General features: G+C 37.8%; 2 protein-coding genes across 3 annotated transcripts; one reads left to right on the top strand and one right to left on the bottom strand.

Annotated features, from left to right (window-relative positions):
• The first annotated feature begins 344 nt into the window (after window positions 1-344).
• LOC137965948 (actin-depolymerizing factor 1) lies at window positions 345-2,219 on the top strand. Its single transcript, XM_068812356.1, has 3 exons — window positions 345-517; window positions 1,396-1,661; window positions 1,745-2,219. The coding sequence occupies exons 1-3, from the start codon at window positions 515-517 to the stop codon at window positions 1,893-1,895; spliced, it is 420 nt and encodes a 139-aa protein (XP_068668457.1). The 5' UTR covers window positions 345-514; the 3' UTR covers window positions 1,896-2,219.
• Window positions 2,220-4,369: 2,150 nt separating this feature from the next.
• LOC137965858 (U3 snoRNP-associated protein-like EMB2271) lies at window positions 4,370-19,734 on the bottom strand. 2 transcript variants are annotated; one of them, XM_068812226.1, is made up of 9 exons: window positions 19,575-19,734; window positions 17,615-17,739; window positions 16,858-17,380; window positions 12,927-13,269; window positions 12,310-12,534; window positions 11,612-11,843; window positions 11,107-11,273; window positions 10,438-10,503; window positions 4,370-4,793 (listed from the first exon to the last, which is right to left on the bottom strand). In XM_068812226.1, exons 3-9 carry the CDS (start codon window positions 17,328-17,330, stop codon window positions 4,710-4,712), a joined length of 1,590 nt encoding a protein of 529 aa, XP_068668327.1. In that variant the 5' UTR covers window positions 17,331-17,380; window positions 17,615-17,739; window positions 19,575-19,734; the 3' UTR covers window positions 4,370-4,709. The 2 variants fall into 2 exon arrangements, with proteins under 2 accessions (XP_068668327.1, XP_068668328.1); XM_068812227.1 differs by having other exon boundaries at window positions 17,620-17,739.
• Between the last annotated feature and the right edge of the window lie 350 nt (window positions 19,735-20,084).

Genomic DNA, 20,084 nt, shown 5'->3' with positions numbered 1-20,084 from the left:
TGGAATTTAAACGACCTACCAAACTCCTTTGATGGAATTTGAAGAAAGATGAACCTCTTAATGTCGTGTTAAACTACAGTTTAATGGGCTTAATTCACCCAAAGAGGAGGGCCTTCAATTACCACAATTCACTTTTGTTTTAATCCTGTGGCAATTTTGTAATTATAAGAGAATATGAGGGAGACTAGCGTAATTTACTGTATGAGGAAAATGGATCGATAAGGCGACTCTGCCATAGCGGCATATCGATGCCATCTCACGTCATAACGTGGCGAGTTATGATTGGGAGATGATTTTTTCATGTATGACCCCCACCGTCGTAGAACTTAGAAGAGCCACCGAACCCCAGGCTTTTATTTACGCTATTTCCCGTGCGCGGATGCTTTTCCCCTGCCAGAAATCGGAGTCGGCTTTCCTCTCTCTCTCTCAACTGCCCTAGAATTTTTCTTGACTTCCTCTTCTTCCTCTCCGATTGCCAGCTCTCCAGCTCCCTACCCGATCGTCTCCTAAAAAAATGGTGAGATATTTCCCTAATTAACCTATTTTTCTGTTGTTTTTTTCTTTTTTGGTGGGGGATTATTATTCCGCATTCATTTTTATTTCGGTTTATTTATATTCATATGGGCATATAATTTTTTCCCCTGCTGGTTTTACTTGTCTCATCTGTGATCGATTCTGCTTCGTTTTCTCAAATTGGGAACGGCGGTGATGGATTTGATCTCATTCCTGTCCTTCTAATAGATGATGGATAGGTTGCATGTTAGATTTGCATTAGGTCGGTTTGGTTCAGGTTCAAACCTGTTTTTTAGGTTTTCTTTTTTTAGCTGTTATGTGATTTCGTTGATCGCAAATGCGGATTGAGCTTTAGTTATTTATACCTATAACTTCTTATGGTTAAGATGTGGATGTAGCTGCGGTTGGAAAATTTCTGTATAATGCATGATTGGAGTTTGTAAATATTCCTTGGTGCACAATTTCATTTTCATGAATTTTTGTTAGGGTTTTCTACGTTTTCTTGCTCAAACGACCATTCATATAAGGCATTTTTTATTTATATTTCTCTACCGATCTGATGTGCGGAAGCATCAATAATGAAATACGAGTTTATGGGCACTGGTATGAAAAGATAAAAAATCAATTTTGCAAGATATGATGCAGTTTATAGAATTTTTATGTCTGAGCTAATAGCTGTTTGTCTCACATTTACATCCGACCTATGTGTGACTGATCAATCATTTAGGACTCTGCTTGTACCATTGCAACTTCAGGATGCAATTTGTTGTTAATCAGTTAACACTTAGATTTCTTGATTATGTATCTCTCTCAGTAGACAAGGTGGGCTCATCATATTCTGCTAATTTCATGGACTCCTTGTTTTGTTTTCTCAATTAATAGGCTAACGCCGCATCTGGTATGGCGGTCAATGACGATTGCAAGCTGAAGTTTCTGGAGTTGAAAGCAAAGAGGACCTATCGTTTCATTGTCTACAAGATAGAGGAGAAGCTTAAGCAGGTCATAGTTGAAAAGCTTGGGGAGCCCTCACAAAGCTATGAAGATTTCACTGCTAGCCTGCCTGCTGATGAGTGCCGATATGCTGTCTATGACTTTGACTTTGTTACTGCAGAGAACTGCCAGAAAAGCAAAATATTTTTCATTGCCTGGTAACTTTTTTTTTCTCTTCATCTCTGTGCAATGGCTAAAGTTACTCTATTTATCCTTTTTTTTTTTTACTTTCTGATTGAAGGTGTCCCGACTCATCGAGGGTGAGGAGTAAGATGCTCTATGCAAGTTCCAAGGATAGGTTCAAGAGGGAGCTAGATGGTATCCAGGTAGAGTTGCAAGCAACAGATCCAACTGAAATGGGCCTTGATGTTATTAGAGGCCGTGCCAATTGAGAACCGAGCCCCTTGAAGTGGAGATTTTCTCCATACAGTTTGTTTGTTGAAGTTAAATGTTAATAGTTCTGTGGGACAAATTGGTTAGATATGCTATTGGCTTGCCGGTCAGTTATGCAATAGAGTTCTTTTGGACTAAAACGATGGTGATGATTTCAAGAACTTAATATCATATTATTTGTTATTTGTGGAGCTTATTTTACAAGTGTGTCTCCTTGTAGTACTTTTATGTCTACAAGCTAATGGTATGTAACAGTTTGTGGGAGTAGGAAACACTCGTAGTTGTTTCTTCAACTTGGTAATTCAGAAAGAGCTTATTTTTCACTCCTGAAGAATTATGCATGACAGTATTAGATGAAAGTTCAGTGAACTGTAAAATTGGTCTTGATAGTGGATGTTTAACTATCCCTTTCTTCTGTAGCCCTTTCTTTATGATCATCTCTCTTTATTTTTTAATGCCATTCAAGAGGAGCATCTGGTTTCTACTGGATAGGACTGCATTTAGTTGAAAACGACCCATGGTTGTGGAACTTACTAGCTGTATACCTCTGTATTCTCTTTTTAGGCTGTTGTTGCTTTGTTTACATTGTTCTGTTGGATGCGTTGGCTTGGAGGGATTCAGCCACTTTAGGTGGAGATTGAGATGTTCATCTCAGGATTAAATATAAGCTTATAGCTGGAGATGATGTTGATTCATTTACTGTCATTTGTTATTGGTCCCAGGAAACTTAGCTGTCTCATAGAAGCTGGCTGGAAAGTAATTTTGAGGTTTAGTTCTGGCTGTTGAATAACTTGTAGGATGCATGTAAGTTGAAACAGGATTTTAAGCTATTTGCTTTTGTTACTGGACACATGGTCCACTTAGCATATGGTCATAGTTCACTTCATCCTCATATGGAGGTTCCCGACTATGAATTGGAACTTGAGATTCTGCCATTAGAAATCTTTGTGGATGGGGTTTAGTTGAGGTTTTCTAATTTGAGTTGATCTGACCAAGTTATGGCTAAACTCCTTGGTCAGTGTTTCTTCAAAGAATTAGAAAAGATAGTGTGGAGTATAGCAGGAAGAGTGTTTCTCCTCCTTCCTCTATGAAACTATTTTCTTCCATATTTAGATTTATTTATAGACTTTATTTGGGAAATTTATTGGGTTGTGTTTGTGAATGATCTCTCTCTTACTGAACCATGGAAGTAGTAAGTAGGAATCCAATGCAAAATTCATAATTGGAGCAAAGCCTCAGATTCAATGGGCATTGATTGGAATCTGAACAAGGTTTAGGGCAAAAGTGCGAGGAGGAAGAAACTGGGTGAAAAAATGGGAGTTTAGGGGAAAAGTAGTGCATGTTCCCACTTAATCTCCTTTATTTGTAGTTGTAATTATTTCATATGACAAGAATGCCCCTGAAATGTGGGCTAGAACAAGTAAGAATACTAAAGAATTTCAAATAGATATCCCATTATAACTACTAAGCATACAATTCCATTCAAGTGCATATACCATAAAAACCCCACTTTGGAACAAGTGACACCAAGAGGGTCTAGTTGTAATTGCTTTTAGGTATTAGTTACAAAATAACAATTAATATCAATGTCTTTTATCGTATGAAAAAACTAGTATCTGATGTAATGTCTACGATATCTTGGTTGTCACAATGAAGTTGCATGTGACCGACATGGGAAAGCTGACTTTAGACAATAAGCTTCTCACTTGCGACAAAATTTCCATTGTTTGATATTCTATCACATTTTGTTTTTTACTCTTTTCCACCAATTATAGTTATTATCTAGAAAATATTTTCAGATAATGAAAAATTCTTCCCAAAGGTTTATTAATAAAGAATTCTACCTGAGTATCGATCCCACGAGAATTTTAGGGATCCAAATCACAAGGGTCAGAGTCTTGGCAATGGGAGGAAGCCAGAGGTCCCTTCCCCATTTTCACAGGTAGAGGGGAGGATGGAAAATTTGCCTTCTAGTGAAGAAAAAGGAGAGGATAGGCTCTTCTCTGGCTTTCCATCTATTTCCCCTCCTGACTTTGTTGGAAATGAAGAAGACAGAGAAGGGAGAGGTCTTCTTCTAAGTCTCGCCTCACAGATTGAGAATCTACAAATTTAGGTAATAAATCTTGGTTTACTGTCAGGAACTGGATTTGTAGACGAGATAACGAGTCTGCCCACACCAGACCCCTTTTCTCATCCCAAGATCTTAAAATCCAAGGTTCATCATCAACATATGCCTCTTTAAACAAGAAAAACAGTACAATCACAGAATTTCTGAGCAAATATTTGTTGATTGGATGACCAAATTAACAATATGTTTTGAACTAACATATCATTCTACTACAATCACGGACACAGTTTTATCAACGAAAAAAAAAAAAAAAAACTCTGGTATGTTATTCTCTGTGATTTTTAATCAATCTGGATGAACTCTTCTTCTACCATTCTACCGTTTCTCTGAACTGAACGATCTTCAAAAAAAAAAAAAACTTATTTAAATAAGTAAATAAAAACTATGCCTTCTACAACAATGGACTGGAAGTTTTTGGGAGCCATTTCCAGACACTTAGTGGATACATTACCCTCAAACAAAGAGTTATTATACGCTAGAACAAACGCAGGCTAAAATTAAGAAAATAATTCACTACAAAACTGTGGTGGGGGCAAAATGCTGAACTTCATTCCATCAGTCATCTCTTGGTAAAAGTTAGGGTCAAAATTGCACGTCTTCTGAAAGCTTGTTTCCATCTAACAGCTCTTAGCTAACGGCTAGGCCAAAATTGAGCAGATCACTGAAAATGAGCGGCCATGCTTTATCATTCTTCCAAAAGCTTGAGTCGCTGAATAAATACTCCATTTCGAGCTTCTGAAACACGTCCCCATCTTCCTAACCGTGGTTCCTGCATAAGAGATACTTTCAATGTATTAGTATGACTCTTGCATGAACTCAAATAGTTTGGTTTAAACTCTATTTTATCGGGTCAATATATCAACTTTCTCGACTAATAATATCATTCTCGTTTCCTACACTGCTTGCATAACTTGGAAGTATGGTGATCTTGATTGTCGCTTCCGTCACCCGAATGGGAGATTAAGTAACACTCGTCATTCACTTCCCAGGTTTTAATGTTATGGGGGCAGTCTGTAATTGCTATTTTTCACCTTTTTTTAGATCAATTGTTATGTTCCACTTGGATGTCAATAATTATCCTCCTGGTATTACAAGCAAAAAGAAGGGGGCAATGAATTTCAACTTCCAGACACTTATAATAAGATGGTTTCAGTTTTTTTTTTCTTTTTTGAAAGGTGACATTTAATTTGTCGGCTGAGAGGCGGAAGAAACCAGATCCATTACAACATGGTAGGCTTGGCAATGCATCCACGGGGGTTTAATGCCTGTGGAACACCAGCTGATAACAGTGCTAGTCTCTCCTTTGACCGCAGTCCACAGAACTGCTGTTGAATATAGCTAACACTGTCTGAGACTGAGAAGCAGAATCTGATATCCCAACAGGCCCAGCATATGAGATCAGAGCAATAATTGTTGCTAGGAGTACATCTTAGCCAGAAACCCTCTTCTTTATCTGGACATCTTCACAAAATCATGGTGTTTCAAATTTCCTCAGTGACTAGTTGGTAAAAATTTATTTCTCTTTTCTTCTGCCATAACCTTAAGGTTAATGGTTCTATCATCCTTCAAACGATATTCATGCTTTGATTGCTCATAAGGGGCTCCTTTTTTAGAGATCTTGGGATGTGCGTGAACTATCCCTAGACATGTGACTACGACATAAATCTGCATGCTAACATCAACCCTAATTATAGTTTATATTTGAAGGATCTATCTATTTGATATATGGTGTTGATTTAAGCATATATCACTTGTGTACATCTCATCCCTGCCCTAAGCCTAATTTTTAGGAAGTGGGGCCTACATCTTGGAATTTGCAAAAGTATTTGAATATTGAAATTGAATATTTTTGGTGACTCTATACTTATTTTATGGCTTATTTGGGTGAAATTTATGTACCATCTAACGATATTGGTGAGTCTTATGGCAAAGATGTAATATTTATGACATATGAGAAGTCGACAAGACTAAATTATCTTAATAAGGCCAGGTAAGTGAGAATGTTCTTGAAGGGAAGGAGGACAAAATACATCAGAGATGATCCTCCAATCCTAGTGACTGATGATTGGGAAGTTGAAGACAACCAAGTTATGACTTGGATTGTCAACAGTATTGATTCAACATTAAGGAATCAAGTGATGCATTGTGAAACAGCAAAGGCCATGTGGGTTTCTTTGAAGTATCTGTATGCTGAAGAGAGCAATTTGGGAAGTTGAAGAGTACCAAGTTATGACTTGGATTATCAACAGTACTGATTCAACATTAAGGAATCAAGTAATGCATTGTGAAACAACAAAGGCAATGTGGGTTTCTTTGAAATATTTGTATGCTCAAGAGAGCAATTTATCCAGAGTTTATGAATTGTACACCAATTTCTTTGGTTTGAAAAGGGGTAACAAGTGTTACACAATATTATAGTGCATTTGTGGTACTCTGGCAGGAAATTAATGTATATCATCCATTCACTACGGATGAGCAAGAATTAAGAAAACAACAGAACCAACTACCAGTGGTGAAGTTTATTGATGGCCTAGGTGGGGAGTTTGACAGCATTAACACAAATCTGACCTTCGGAAGAGGTACCTTAATTACCCACTACTTTCAACAAAATTGTGAGGGCAGAAACGACTTTGGTATCTAAAGAAGAAAAATGAGGTAAGGAGACAAATACGGTTGCACTTAATACTTTGGGCCCTAGTCCTAGCCCAGAAGACTCATCTCAAGGTTGGACAAGTTCTGGGTGAGGAAGAGGTAGAGACAGTTCAGGCAGAGGTCGAGGCATTGGTGTCGGTAAGTCTGAGAGGAAGTGTGTCCATTGTGGACAAAACAATCATTACTCTAATAGATGCTAGAAAAATTTTGGAAAGTCTGCCTAGGCAAACTCTACCAGTCATGAGACTAGTGGAACAATCTATGAGGTTGTTGCTTCTATCCCTTTAGGGGAGTTGATAAGGTACGATAACTATTTCAGCAACAACAGCAGATTACACAACGACTAGCTCAATTTTCAGTTGGTTCATCCTTAGCATATATGGTTCATGCTCCTACTCCTACTGCTACATTGGCTACTTCAGGTATGTCCGCTCTTCATGTGTCCCCTTCTCCTACCCGAGTTATCGATTTCGGAACAACTACTCACATGTCAGGTATGTCATCCTTGTTTTCTAAAATGAAAGAGTCATGACATATAAAGTAAGTAAATTTAGCTTATGGGTTTGTTTCCTTAGTCTAGGGTGTTGGTACTGTTATCCTTGCATCGTTCGTGTCTCCTCAGCTTGCTTTACTAGTTCTAAACTTCCCCTAAACCTGTTGTCTGTGAGCCAATTAATTAAGTCTATGAATTGTTCTCTAACTTTTTATCCTACTCATTGTCTATTTCAGGACCTCACAACAAAGATGACAATTGGTTCAGCGCATGAGAGGTGGTTTGTATTATTTAAAAAGTCACTTGCCAGATAATACATTACATGCACTTCATACATCTGCTACCCCATTCCAATGGCATTTGCGGTTAGGTCATCCTTCGCTGGCAAAACTAATTCGTCTTTCCAGAATTTCCTTCCAATCTTACACTTCAATGTGAGTCATGTCAATTGGGCAAGTATCACCAAAGCTCCTTTCGAACGTCGTGTTATGGGATCATCCAAAGATAAGTTATCTCCTTGTGCAATTAACTGTATTTTTCTTGGGAACTCGTAAACAAAAGGGGTACAAGAATTTTTGTCCATCTATTAGAAAGCATTTGTATCCGCAAATGTCACATTTTTTTAGAATACTCCCTTTTTTGAGTCTACTACTCCCATTGATGTCCCATCTTCTTCCCTAGTATCTGAGCCAGTTATTTCCCTACTGATTGATGTTTTTTTCTTAGACCTACGCAAAATACCACTATTGAGAAACCCTTGCAGGTATATTAGCGTCGACGAGTGCATCCCTCTCAGCCAACGACCTCCTCTCCCATGAAGGACCATGACTCATCTTCGTCTCAAAATCCTGAGGCAAGTGATCTGCACCTACCCATTGCTTTAAGGAAAGGTGAACAGAAAGGTATTCATCATTTGTTGTCTCATTTTGATTCATATGATCCTTGTCTTACAACTACAGAAAGTTTGCATTGTCGATCTCTACTTGCACTATTCCTTTTACAGTGCAAAATGTTATTTCCTCTCCACAATGGAAGCAAGCCATGGATGATGGGATGGTTGCTCTATTAGAGCGACGAACCTGATAGTTATGCGAGTTACCTTCAGGTGCTACAGTGGTTGGTTGTAGATGGGAGTATACAATCAAATACAGGACTGATGGCTCAGTTGAGAGGTATAAAGCTCATCTGGTGGCCAAAGGATATACACAAACTTATGGTGTAGATGTGTTTGAAACTTTTTCTCCAATTGCTCGATTATCTTAGGTACGCATTCTGGTATCTATTGTTGTTACTCGGGAGTGGCTCTTATGCCAATTAGACATAAAGAATGTTTCTTTGTATGGTGACCTAGACCACCGGGGTATGTTGCTCAGAGGGAGATGCACAAGGTATACAGACTCAAGAAAGCAATCTATAGGCTGAAACAAAGTCCATGTGCTTGGTTTGCAAGTTTTAGCCAAGTAGTGATATCTATGGACTTTTATAGGAGCCACTACGATCATTCTTTGTTTGTCATCATGACCTTCAAGGATCATAGTTTTACTTGTATATGTGGATGATATTATATTGTATGGCAGTGATACCCCTGGAATAGAAGAAGTTAAAAAACTATTTGCTACTTACTTCCAGACCAAAGACTTGAGAGCATTAAAATATTTCTAAGGTGTAAAAATTGCAAGAAGCAAAGGACTGGTATTATTTCAAAGAAAGTATATAATTGATATGCTACATGAGTATGGATTATTGGGAGCTAAATGGGTAGATACTCCAATGCAAGTTGGACAAAATTTACACGATGACTGAAGTATAGAATTGAATGATAAGACATTGTATAGGAGACTAGTTGGGAAGCTCATATATGTCACAGCTACGCACCCAGATATATCTTTTGTTGCAAGTGTAGTAAGCCAGTTTATGGAACACCCAAGGAAGATTCATCTTGAAGCAACTCAAAGGATCTTGAGATATCTCAAGGGAGCACCAAGGATAGGTCTTTTCTTTAAAAATAATGGCCACTTTAAAATTGAGGTCTTCTCTGATGCAGACAATGTTGGGTCAAAGCTAGACGGAAAATCAACTAAGACTATTGTGACTTTTTGGGTGGCAACTTAATTAGTTGGAAAAGCAAGAAATAGATTGTTGTAGCTAGATCCAGCGCAAAAGCGACAGGGATATGGCGCATACTATTAGCGAGCTCATGTGAGTGAGATCAGTCTCTAAGGTGTTCAGAGACAAATGTAGTGGGCCTATCCACATTGAAGGGGATTCCAATGTGGTGATTGGTTCGTGCAAGCGCAATACTACTCCCCCATGGAAGCACTGGGACATATTCCAGGAGATTTTGGATATTGTATCTTCTTTTTCATGTATTTGGTCTCACATTCCGAGATCTGCAAATTCGGCAGCAGATGTGCTTGCCAAAGAGGGAGCTTTCCTGCAATCTCTTGTTGTAAGGGATTTGCTCCCTCCACCTTTGTAATTTTATCTTGTTAATAAAAATACATCTTCATAAAAAATAAAAATAAAAAGACTTCCACAAAATGAAGCCATGACTATGTTTTGTGATAACCAAACTGCTACATTTATTGCTAACAATCCAGTTTTTCATGAAAGAACAAAGCACATAAGTGGATTGTTATTTTGTTAGAGATGTTGTGATGAAGAAAAGTGTGATCACCCCCCTATGTTCGTTCGGTTGATCACCATAAAAAGCATGCCTTGATTGTAAATAAAACTCATCAGTCCTCTGACGTAATTTATTTCACAAACAAAGTTAGAGCACATTATCCAAACCAAATAACTACAGCCAGCCTAAAAGAGTACTATACTATCAGTCTTTTGTGATAATAAAATTTTAAATTATAATCACCAGGATTATTTTGTTGATGCAGGTAATGTCTAGTTTCTAAAATATTCAGGCACCATTTGCAATCCGATTAAAATACACTTTAGAAGACTATTAATCTCTTGTGACATTTAAAAGCAGATTTGAGCCACATTAAAAAAGGAATCTTAGTTTTCCTTCAAATTTTAGAATATTTATGTCCTGACAAAGTTTTTGTCTTACAAAGATACAGTCTTATGATCTAAACTTTTAGTCTTTAAGGTTCAAAAGAGGTATAAAGTCTGAGACCAGTGTCTTATGCAAGCTCAAAAATCCTTTTTATTCTTTGTTTGCAGTATCCTGAGGAATTAGAAGAACAGCAGAAAAAAAAAAGAATAGAAAAGAAAACTTGCTAGAAACTTTTCCATAGCTTGAAAAACTGACCTGCCCTACTCCAGCTATCAGGAAGTGTCCAGATTTGGCAAATGCTAGAGAATTTACAAATCCAACCTGGAAGTCATATAACATAAGAATTTAAAGAAGTCATCAACTATAGAATATACACTAGAAAAGTAATCACATTTGGCTATGAACAATCCAAATTGAAGAATTAATAATTTAATCACAACTCTTGAGTGAACTTACTCTTTCTTCAGAGACATTCCTAACCACAACTTGATCTTTTATTTGACCAATTTTTCATTACTAGAATTAGTAAAACTAAACTGAATCCAATTTCTTCGTATGATCTCTAAATTTTTGTTTGTCTTCTCTTTCTTTACCCCTAGTTGATATTGGAGTAGCAATAGGAAATGAACCAATGCATGTAATGGAGAAAAATTTAAAGTAAGAAGAGAAAGAAAAAGAAGAGAGTTGTTTGAGATGGTTTCCCACGTTTCACAGAGACCCAATAGCAAAGCAATTAGAAAGGCTTTAGTGATCCGGGTTCAGAGATGCACAAAAATGCTAGAAGGTTCAAACCAACATGGACGGAAATGATGGGAAAAAAAAAAGAGTAAAAGAAGGTCAATTAGCAACACAACAAGGAAATGACAGAGCAGAATGGAGAAGAATTCATATAGGCAAGAAGGCTAAAACCCACAGTAAACGTACAAGTGGAAGAGCATATAATTGCTGAATGTTTTTTGTGGAACTTTGGATAGACCATAAACGAACCAAACCATTTGCAGCTCCAGATGCAGCTAAATCACTGCCCCTGCAGACAGCAACAGCACCCACCCATGATTGCGCTTTCGAACTACTCAAACAATTTCCATTTTCTGCAAAGAGAATGTACAAAACATCAAGTAAATAAAATAAGCAGCTGTTGATGGGATTTCAACTTTAAATACACAAATGAATGAACAAACAACAAATGCAACTGTAAGAAGAACGTCATCTCAGGTGCAAAATGAATCTCCACAAATTTTTGGCCAACGGTTTTTACATTCAAGCACCAGGAAAGCCGATTAAAGTCTATGAAAGATATGAATCATTCAATAGGTTGCAGTAACATTGTACATCATACTACTAATTCCAACAGCATCTACTTCTCCAAGACTATATATATTTGTTTAGGAATAGATTTCTCCATTGCAAGACAAACTCAAAATATTACCTCTTTTATCTCCATTGCAAACTATTCCATTTTCTTTTGAATCCACATGATTGTCAGAAGAAGGTATAGAATGGGCATTTTTTACGATGTACACAGGCTTCTTTCGCATAAAGTTCCAAAGCTCAATACTTCCATCATCTGAGCCAGATAAGAACTCTTCATTATTGATAAAACAGCAGCACTCTAAACTTGACGCACGAGCCCGAAAAATTAAGTGGCTTTGCTCAGGAACCTAACATGTTGTAACAAAAGACAAGTTAGTAACACACATAACATAAAAACACTCTTTTCCCCCTTTTTAGATGAGACGACTCTTTCTTGAACTATTTCATAAACAGATCTTCCCCTCTACACCTCATCACAATTGCAAAAAAAATAAATAGCAAATGACCTCAAGCTCTTTGATATTTGATAATAATTCTACAAACTCGTAAAATGGTTGCAAGAATTAAAAAACTTCGATATGATCAACAAAAGACTGATGAAGTCACTTTACAAAGCAGTTTTATTAGAAAAAAAATCTCAAAAGTCACTTCATCAAGTAATAAGCTTTACAAAGAGGCCAGACTACCTATAAAATTGAGAACAAATACCTCTTTGAAAAAATAAAAAAATCCAAGTATTGATAATCTATCTATTTTGGCAGCAACCACAAAAATGTTCCCTATTATTTTCAACAAAAAAAGAATGTTCTTTACCTTCCACAACATCATAGTCCGGTCACGTCCAACAGTCAATAGACGTTCCTTGCGTAGACAATCAACAGTTAACACTTCAGATGAATGACCAAGTAAAGTTTCCATATATGCTCTGTCATCTACATTCCATAAATTAATCGAACGATCAAATGACCCAGATGCAAGTTCTGAAGTCCCATGTCTGAAAGCCAAACAAGAAATGGATCCTTTGTGACCAGGAAGTGCCTGTTAATAACAAGATACTACAATCAGAATGTTCTCAAAGAATAGGATCCCACTTTGTATGTTTGGTGTGCAACTTTCACTGAGTCCAAGCTTTAAAAAAATAACTGCATAGAGTGACAGAGTAACTCTCCTACCAGGTTTCACCTCAATAAAATATTTAATAATACCATCAGAAGAGAATAAGCATATAAGACAATCACCCACACTAAGACATGCCTTGAATACAAAGGTGGTCAGGTTTGTGCTAAGCATCTATTTGCAGATCATTGGGAAAAATATCAGGTTGTTTTTATTATGGCCAACACAGTTGAACTCAAGTAACAGTTATTACTAAGTGATTGCTTTATTAAAAATCTTAACAAATCTAACAGCAACATAAGAGAGATAGTTACCCGAATGTGCTCTCGCGTACGGGTATCCCATAGGTGAACATGACGGTCTAAACCTCCTGTAGCCAAATACCGGCCATCAGAGCTAACAGCCAAAGATAGAATATGTTTGCTCCAGCTGCTTGATGGGTTATGTGGGCTCTTTGCACCATGGGAGATTAAAACTTCCTTCTTTGGAAATAAATACTTTTCACATTGGCCACTAGATACATCCCAGTGGCAAATAGTTCCATCTTTAGAGGCAGAGAACCCCTTCTCCCCATCCTCAGATAAAGCAACTGCTGTAACAGACTGATGATGCCTTCGTATGAGTTGAAATCCATCATCAGAATCTGGCTTTCCAACCCTGCAATTTGTACAGTGAACAATGTCAGACTTGTGGTATCAAAGAAAAAGTTAATAGTTCTTCCAGCTCTACGATTTTATTTTTCTCGAGGGGGTAAACTGCAAAAGTACCATTGGGCTACCTATTGTTAAGAAGTGTCAATCTGAAATGCAGTTAAGAAATTTGGACATGAAATAGGAAGTTTACAAACAATATGACTCCATACAAACAAAACAATAAAAGAGAAGTACAGTTGTTCATTTCCTTCGACCATGGATTTGAAAATAATTTTTGTACCATGGTTCTTGCTAAGCTTAGTGGGGACCCTCATTGGTGGATGTCTGGTGGGAATCGAAGAGGTCTTTCTTCAATATGGAGAGCTTTATACCTTCTGCTTCCAAAATTTCATTCTGCCAGTAGATTCTATGTGGGCAATGGCAGATCGCTCGAAGTTTTGGGAAGACTTGTGGATAGGGCAAGAGCCACTGCAGGTTGCATTCAGAAGTCTTTTTCTCCTCACGTCTCGTAGAGACATATCAGTAGCAGACGCTTTTGAGGGGGAGGGTATGAGCCTCCATCCTAGAAGGGGTCTCTTAGATAGTGATGCTTTGGAGGCTAGTTGTTTGATGGACTCTGTTGCTTCAGTTAAAATTCGTCGTTTGGAGGCTGACAAGCTCATTTGGTGGCCAGATAAACAGGGCTCATTCACTGTATCATCCGCTTATGGCTTCTTAAATGGCAGGAATTCGTCTTGGAGGGAGAATGAGATCAACTTTGTATGGCGTATATGTGTGCCCCTCCAAAGATAAAATTCTTCATGTGGAATGCTTGTCAAGGCAAGATTCTCTCGGTAGTCATGCTGAGAAGATGAGGACACCCCTCTATTGACCCCTTGTGCCCATTCAGCAACTCTAACGATGAGACCACAAGCCACATTCTACTTCAATGCATGTTCTCTTGGAAGGTATGACCAGCATTCTTGGAAAGTTTGGGTTACAATTCTGCATGGTGGTTGATCTACTCTCATTGAGTAAATCTCTCACTGGTACCCTTCTGCCTAGCCTTGGAAAACTGATGTTCTCTTCTTGTGCCAATTTCATACCGCGAGAGCTTTGGAATGAGCGCAATAGAAGATGTTTTGATGCAAAATGTGAATCTACAGATCGGGTTGCGGACCGAGTGGTGGGTCATATATCAACTTGGCTTCTGACCAAGAAAGCCTTCTCTTCCTTTCTAAGCACCTCTATTCATGAAAACTGGAGAAAGGTTATGATGCACTCTGGGAAAAAGCTTCCGGTCTTGCAAGAATGGACTCCTCCTGATCCTGGTTATCTCAAGTTAAATTTTGATGGCTCGTCTCTTGGTAACCCTGGGATTTCAGGTTTCGGAGGAGTTATTTCAGATCATTCACACAATCAGTTTTTCACTTATGTTGGCCCTCTAGGTATATCTGACTCTACGTCTGCAGAGTTACATGGCATCCTCTCCGATCTCCGCGACTTCAGAGATAAATGCAATGGGCCTCTTCATATCGAAGGTGACTCAAAAGTGGTTATAGGATGGTGTGAGAGTGCATCCTCTCCTCCGAGGAGGCATTGGGATACCTTCAGGGAAATTTTAGAAATTACCTCAATTTTTTCTTGTATTTGGACTCACATTCCGAGATCTGCAAATTCAGCGGCAAATGTGCTAGCCAGGCAAGGAGCTACCCTACAAACACTGGTTGTAAGGGACATGCTCCCCCAAATTTTATAATTCCTCTTGTTTTATTAATACATCTTTATCAAAAAAAAAAAAAAACAGAAACTGAAGTATTTTGCCATCATTTTCCAGACATTAACAAATAATTTCTAAAATAATAACTTTACCATCATTTTCTACTCCAAATCGATCAACCAAAATGTATGCTATGTCTTCACAGATGGTAGAATCAGGAGAATTAACTTGGACATAATCACATAAAGCAAAACACAGGAAACACTACATTGGTTTAAAAAAAAAAATTACTCCAAAAAGGTGAACTGGAGCAAGTCTGGAATATTTGGGGTCAATATGAACAAGGATCAGACTCAATCTATGGCAGAATCCTCGGGTGCACAGTCCTAGACCTTCCTACAACCTATCTTGGGCTTCCTTTTTTGTAGTCAGACAGCAAAGCCCCAACAGATCCCAAACATTAAAAGGTTCAAGAAAAAGCATGCTACCTGGAAAGGAAACCTCCTCTCTCTAGCTGGAAAAGCCATAATGATAAAGTCTACCCTTGCAGGCCTTCCAAACTATTTCTTTTCCTTGATCTGCTGCCCAGTTAGTGTTATTGCAAAGTTAGAAGCATTAGAGAGAAAATCCCTCTGGTGGGGTGCTGATGAAAAGCTCAAATACCCCCTAGGTAGGTGGGAAAAAAGTGTGTCAAAGGAAGGGTGGAGGTTTGGATATAAAGGTTAAAGCAGATGAACCAGGCTTTACTTACAAAGTGGCTTTGGATGTTTACATCCAAAAGCTCTACTCTGTGGAAACAAGTCATATGTGCAAAGGCTCCTCTCATCTATTCCTACAAACAGGTCCTCCCACTTTTGGAAAAAGATCTGAAACTTTAGACAAAAAAATCTCTCATCATCTCAAATTCCATGCAAAACAATAGGTACGATAAAATTCAGGACCAATTCCTGGATTGGAGGACCCTTTCATAAGAATTTCCAAGACTATATATGATTTGTACAACAAACCGCATTCTCTATGTAAGCAGGTTGAAGAAACAACAAACCACGCATTATTTCGTTGCAGCTTTAGTCATGCAGTTTGGGGAGCCATCCTAACAAAATTCAATGTCTCTACTTGATTGCCCAAGAGCATAGCAGAAATTCTTGAATAAGAATATTCTTGGATAATGTGCTCTGGCAACTCTGGAAAGAAAGAAAAATGCAAGAACTTTCTGAGGATCAAAGAGGACACTAGGGGGAATTATTGAAGGTCCCATGCACTTCTATGGACCTTTGGCCTCATTTCTAAGCTCATTGATTAGCAGAAACACGTTTCCAGTTGCAAACTACAGGGACCAACTCATCCCTCGGATTACACCTAGGAACTCCCGCCCCCAACAGGTTGACTAAAACTCAACTTCAATGGGAGTTCCAACAGGTCAAGCTGTAGTGGATGGAATCTTTAAGAACATTGACAGTCAACTATCCAGGCCTATTCTGGGCCTGCTGGTATTGTCAACTCAATTGTAGCAGAGAACCTAGCTCTCCTCGCAGGCCTCAGGTTACTGCCCCCCTCCCTCTCTGATCCCATGATTTTTTAGGGTGATTAGCCTCCTTAGAGACTCAGGCACTTCAATGATGAAATTTCAATTTTCAGCAGCACCAACTCTATTATATGGCAGCACACTCTCGAGCAGCAAATAGCATCTCAGACAATCTTGCAAAGCAGGGAGTATCTTGTCCCGCACTTGTATTTGGATTCTACCCCCTTATGCCTTGAATTGAGTGCTCTCCTCATATTACTTTATTATCTTTATTAATAAAATCTCCAGAAGTTCAAAAAAAATAAAAATCTCACATTTTAGTTGGTTCAGGAAACATTCAATAAGAAGAGTAAAATATTGTAGCTTACCTGGACGAAATCATCCTCCGAATTCGCCCACTCTGTTCAAGCTGCTCCTGCTGCAACTTCTCTGCAACCAATGAATCTCCCTTGGGTCCCCTATCATCTTCATACCCATCCAAGCCTTCTCCATCTTCTTCATCGTCGTCTTCTTCCCCCTGGTGCTTCTTCAGTGCTTTAACACTCTCCACGTACTCCTTCGCTAGTCTGAGTCTCTTCTCATCAACAGTTTCCACCACATGTTCGAACTCCTCTTCCCCAACTTCGTGTCCAGGAAACTCTCCAGCCTCATCCTCGCTGTCACTGCTATCTACTATGTCATTATCAAGTTTTTTATGTTTCTTTGAATTGGAACCAAAAAATGGATCAACGCCAATCGAAGTTTTATGTTTCTTTCCTCCACCGCCTGAAAATGAACGCTTCTTCCCAGCTCTGCTCTTCTTCATCATAGAGAAAGTTTTTTCATTGTTGCTCCTTCCCATTAGGCTGAAGTGTTCCTTTTCCACACCCACTCACTCTTCGCTTTGCTGACCTATCAAGAGTGGTAAAGAGAAGAGATTACAAAAGAATAGTAAACAAAGTACACTGCAGAAAGAAGTGTTTTCTTGCCTGTTGTAGGGATTAGGTTTTCAAATATGAACATATATAGGGAAATGGAGGCCGAAGGCAGAAAGAGAACTGGAGCCAGTTTCAATTCGGTATTTTAGATTTTTCAATTAATTAATCTCGATTTTCTCGCTTCAAATTTGCACTTGTACCAACTTACTGAACTATTTGAATTGTCTTCAAAACATATAATTGTTCACTCAGGGATCAGCTCCTCAAAGATGTGGTCCTGTCTCTTTGGGTGGATCAATCTTCAAATATGTATAGGGTTCTGTGGGCTCCTCCCTGCATGAGAATAAAAGAGATCAAATGATCAGAATGATAATTCATACTGACTAAAATACTGCCGGACAATAAATGAACAAAAAAGAATGGATTTCTCCACATTATACCAAGAAATATAAACAACGCAATGGGTATCACTCAAGATTTAATGTCTCCTATGCTGCAGCAAGCAGAGAAAGAAGTGTGCAATATCTTGTTGCACAAGTAGCTGAAAATTCCTGAAGAAACGGCTAAATTTACGCAATATAACAAACAAAGATAAAAAGACCGCAGGACGACAAACCACTTGAATAACCCTTTTCAGTAAATGAAAAGGTCACTATGCCCTCCAATGTCCTCTCCTCTGCTCTCCCAATCTCTTTTAGCTTTTTAATGAAGAGAAAGTATTTACAATAAAAGGATGATCCAGATTATTTATGTATTCACAGAGGCTTATGCTAAAAAGGATAAAAATGAAATATCACAAAATGTTAAATAGCTCATGCTTGTACAATGAAGAATACAGACAATGAAAAGGCAACATTTACATAAAGATAGAAGTAGAAGATCAAGAATGTTCAAAAGTAGATGTAGGGCAAATAAATACATATGTACACACAAAAAAATCACTTACAACTGAAGCACAAATAGGTGAAAAAAAATAAGTCATTTGAGATGTTATTGAGATGTTATGGGTCTGTCCAAGGCATACTATTGCACCAGTATGGTAAGGGAAAAACAAAAAAGGAAAAGTGTTGAGGAAAGACTTGAAGAAACATAAGTTAGTTAACAAGTTAACTAAAGATAGACATAAGAAAAATCACTTTAAACAGAAGCACAAATAGATGAAAAAAAAAAAAAAAAGATTTGAGATGTTATGGCTATGTCCATGGCATAGTATTGCACCAATATGGTAAGGGAAAAACAAAATAGAGAAGCGTTGAGAAAAGAATTGAAGAAACATAACTAGTTAACAAGTTAACTAACTAGTGCATGAACTCAAGGTGTATATGAAAATTTAAGAAACTAAATCCACTCCAACCTCAATCACAATCTTCAATTTCAATATCCCAAATTTACCCTCAACTAGTTATACATAAAATGCAAGGGACCATGCAATTTCAGAACTTGAAATATTTCTAATTGAATTCAAATCTCAATTCATATCTGCATATCAAATGGCTATAGAATTCTCATAAAGAGGGAGATATTCCCACTGGTTCATAATAAATTAAAAGATGAACTTATCAAAAATCCAAATAAGACTAAGCATTAACAGGAAACTCCCACATTCTCAAATTCACCCATAGACTAACAATATCGAAAAGTTAAGTGTAACCATGTATGCAAATAAATTCGCTTACTTAAGGTTCTGAACATCAGATGCTTAACCCAATTTATATCCATGCTTAATCAAAGCAAAAATACGAAATTTGAAAACCCAATTAGTTTTAATCCAAATCAGAATCATCAATTCATAAATCTGAAACTCAGTACACCACTCAACACACTCAAACCGAACAAAACACAACTTTTGAAAACCCTAACGGTTTAAAATCCGAACAGAGGACACTTCGCTCAAGCTAAAACTCAAGACGATTATATGGCGAATTATGAGAACGGAAAATGGAATAGAAATTAGGAAAATCGACGAGAGGAGTGAAGAACTGGGGATAGGTGACCCGTATTCGAACTTACCAGATAAATTCAAAACTCTAAATCCAGTGAAAGAACAAACGACATATAACCTCCTAAGGAAAGCTAAGACTTTTCATTCCGAAAATCACAAGAGGAACACGAAATCAGAAGGGGTTGAAGAGGAGGACAAGGAGGGAATGACACAGTTTCGGGGTTACCTCTTTCCTCCTCTCCTTCTTCCTCCTCTGCTATCTTCTTCCTTCCGTCGCGCGCCGTCTCTCCTTTCTCTCTATCTTTCTTCTTTCTCCCCTCCTCTCGAAATCGAATGAACGTTCCCAAGCGCCCTTTCCTTCTCTTCTACTTCCAGTCTTTCCCACTTTTTCGTGTTTTTTTAAAAAAACCCTTCCTCCGGATTTCCTCAATGCCCCTCTCTTCCTCTCTTATTCTACCATTGCCCTTAGAAACATGTAACAAACACATAGCCCCTTGTCGGCAATTTAGCAAAAAATATTTTTCTTAGGATATACATTTTCATGAAACATTCAAATAAAACCGTATTACTGCATTACGAGGAAATTACATGAAATTTTTCAAGGAAAAATAAATGAACTTGTTGTGTCTTTTCTAAGGAAATAAATAGAAATTAATGATTAATTTCATATATTACCATACTTATCCGATAAATTTTCAGTATAATAAAATGTCAAATACAAATTTGCCATGAAAAA

Source organism: Aristolochia californica, unplaced genomic scaffold, assembly GCF_029961685.1.
Source record: "Aristolochia californica isolate CCGP_79_NKW_82.1479 unplaced genomic scaffold, dmAriCali1.0.hap1 SCAF_5, whole genome shotgun sequence".
NCBI classification, from domain to species: Eukaryota; Viridiplantae; Streptophyta; class Magnoliopsida; order Piperales; family Aristolochiaceae; genus Aristolochia; species Aristolochia californica.
Note: the sequence above shows the minus strand (reverse complement) of the source record. Positions and strands in the feature narration are given on the sequence as shown.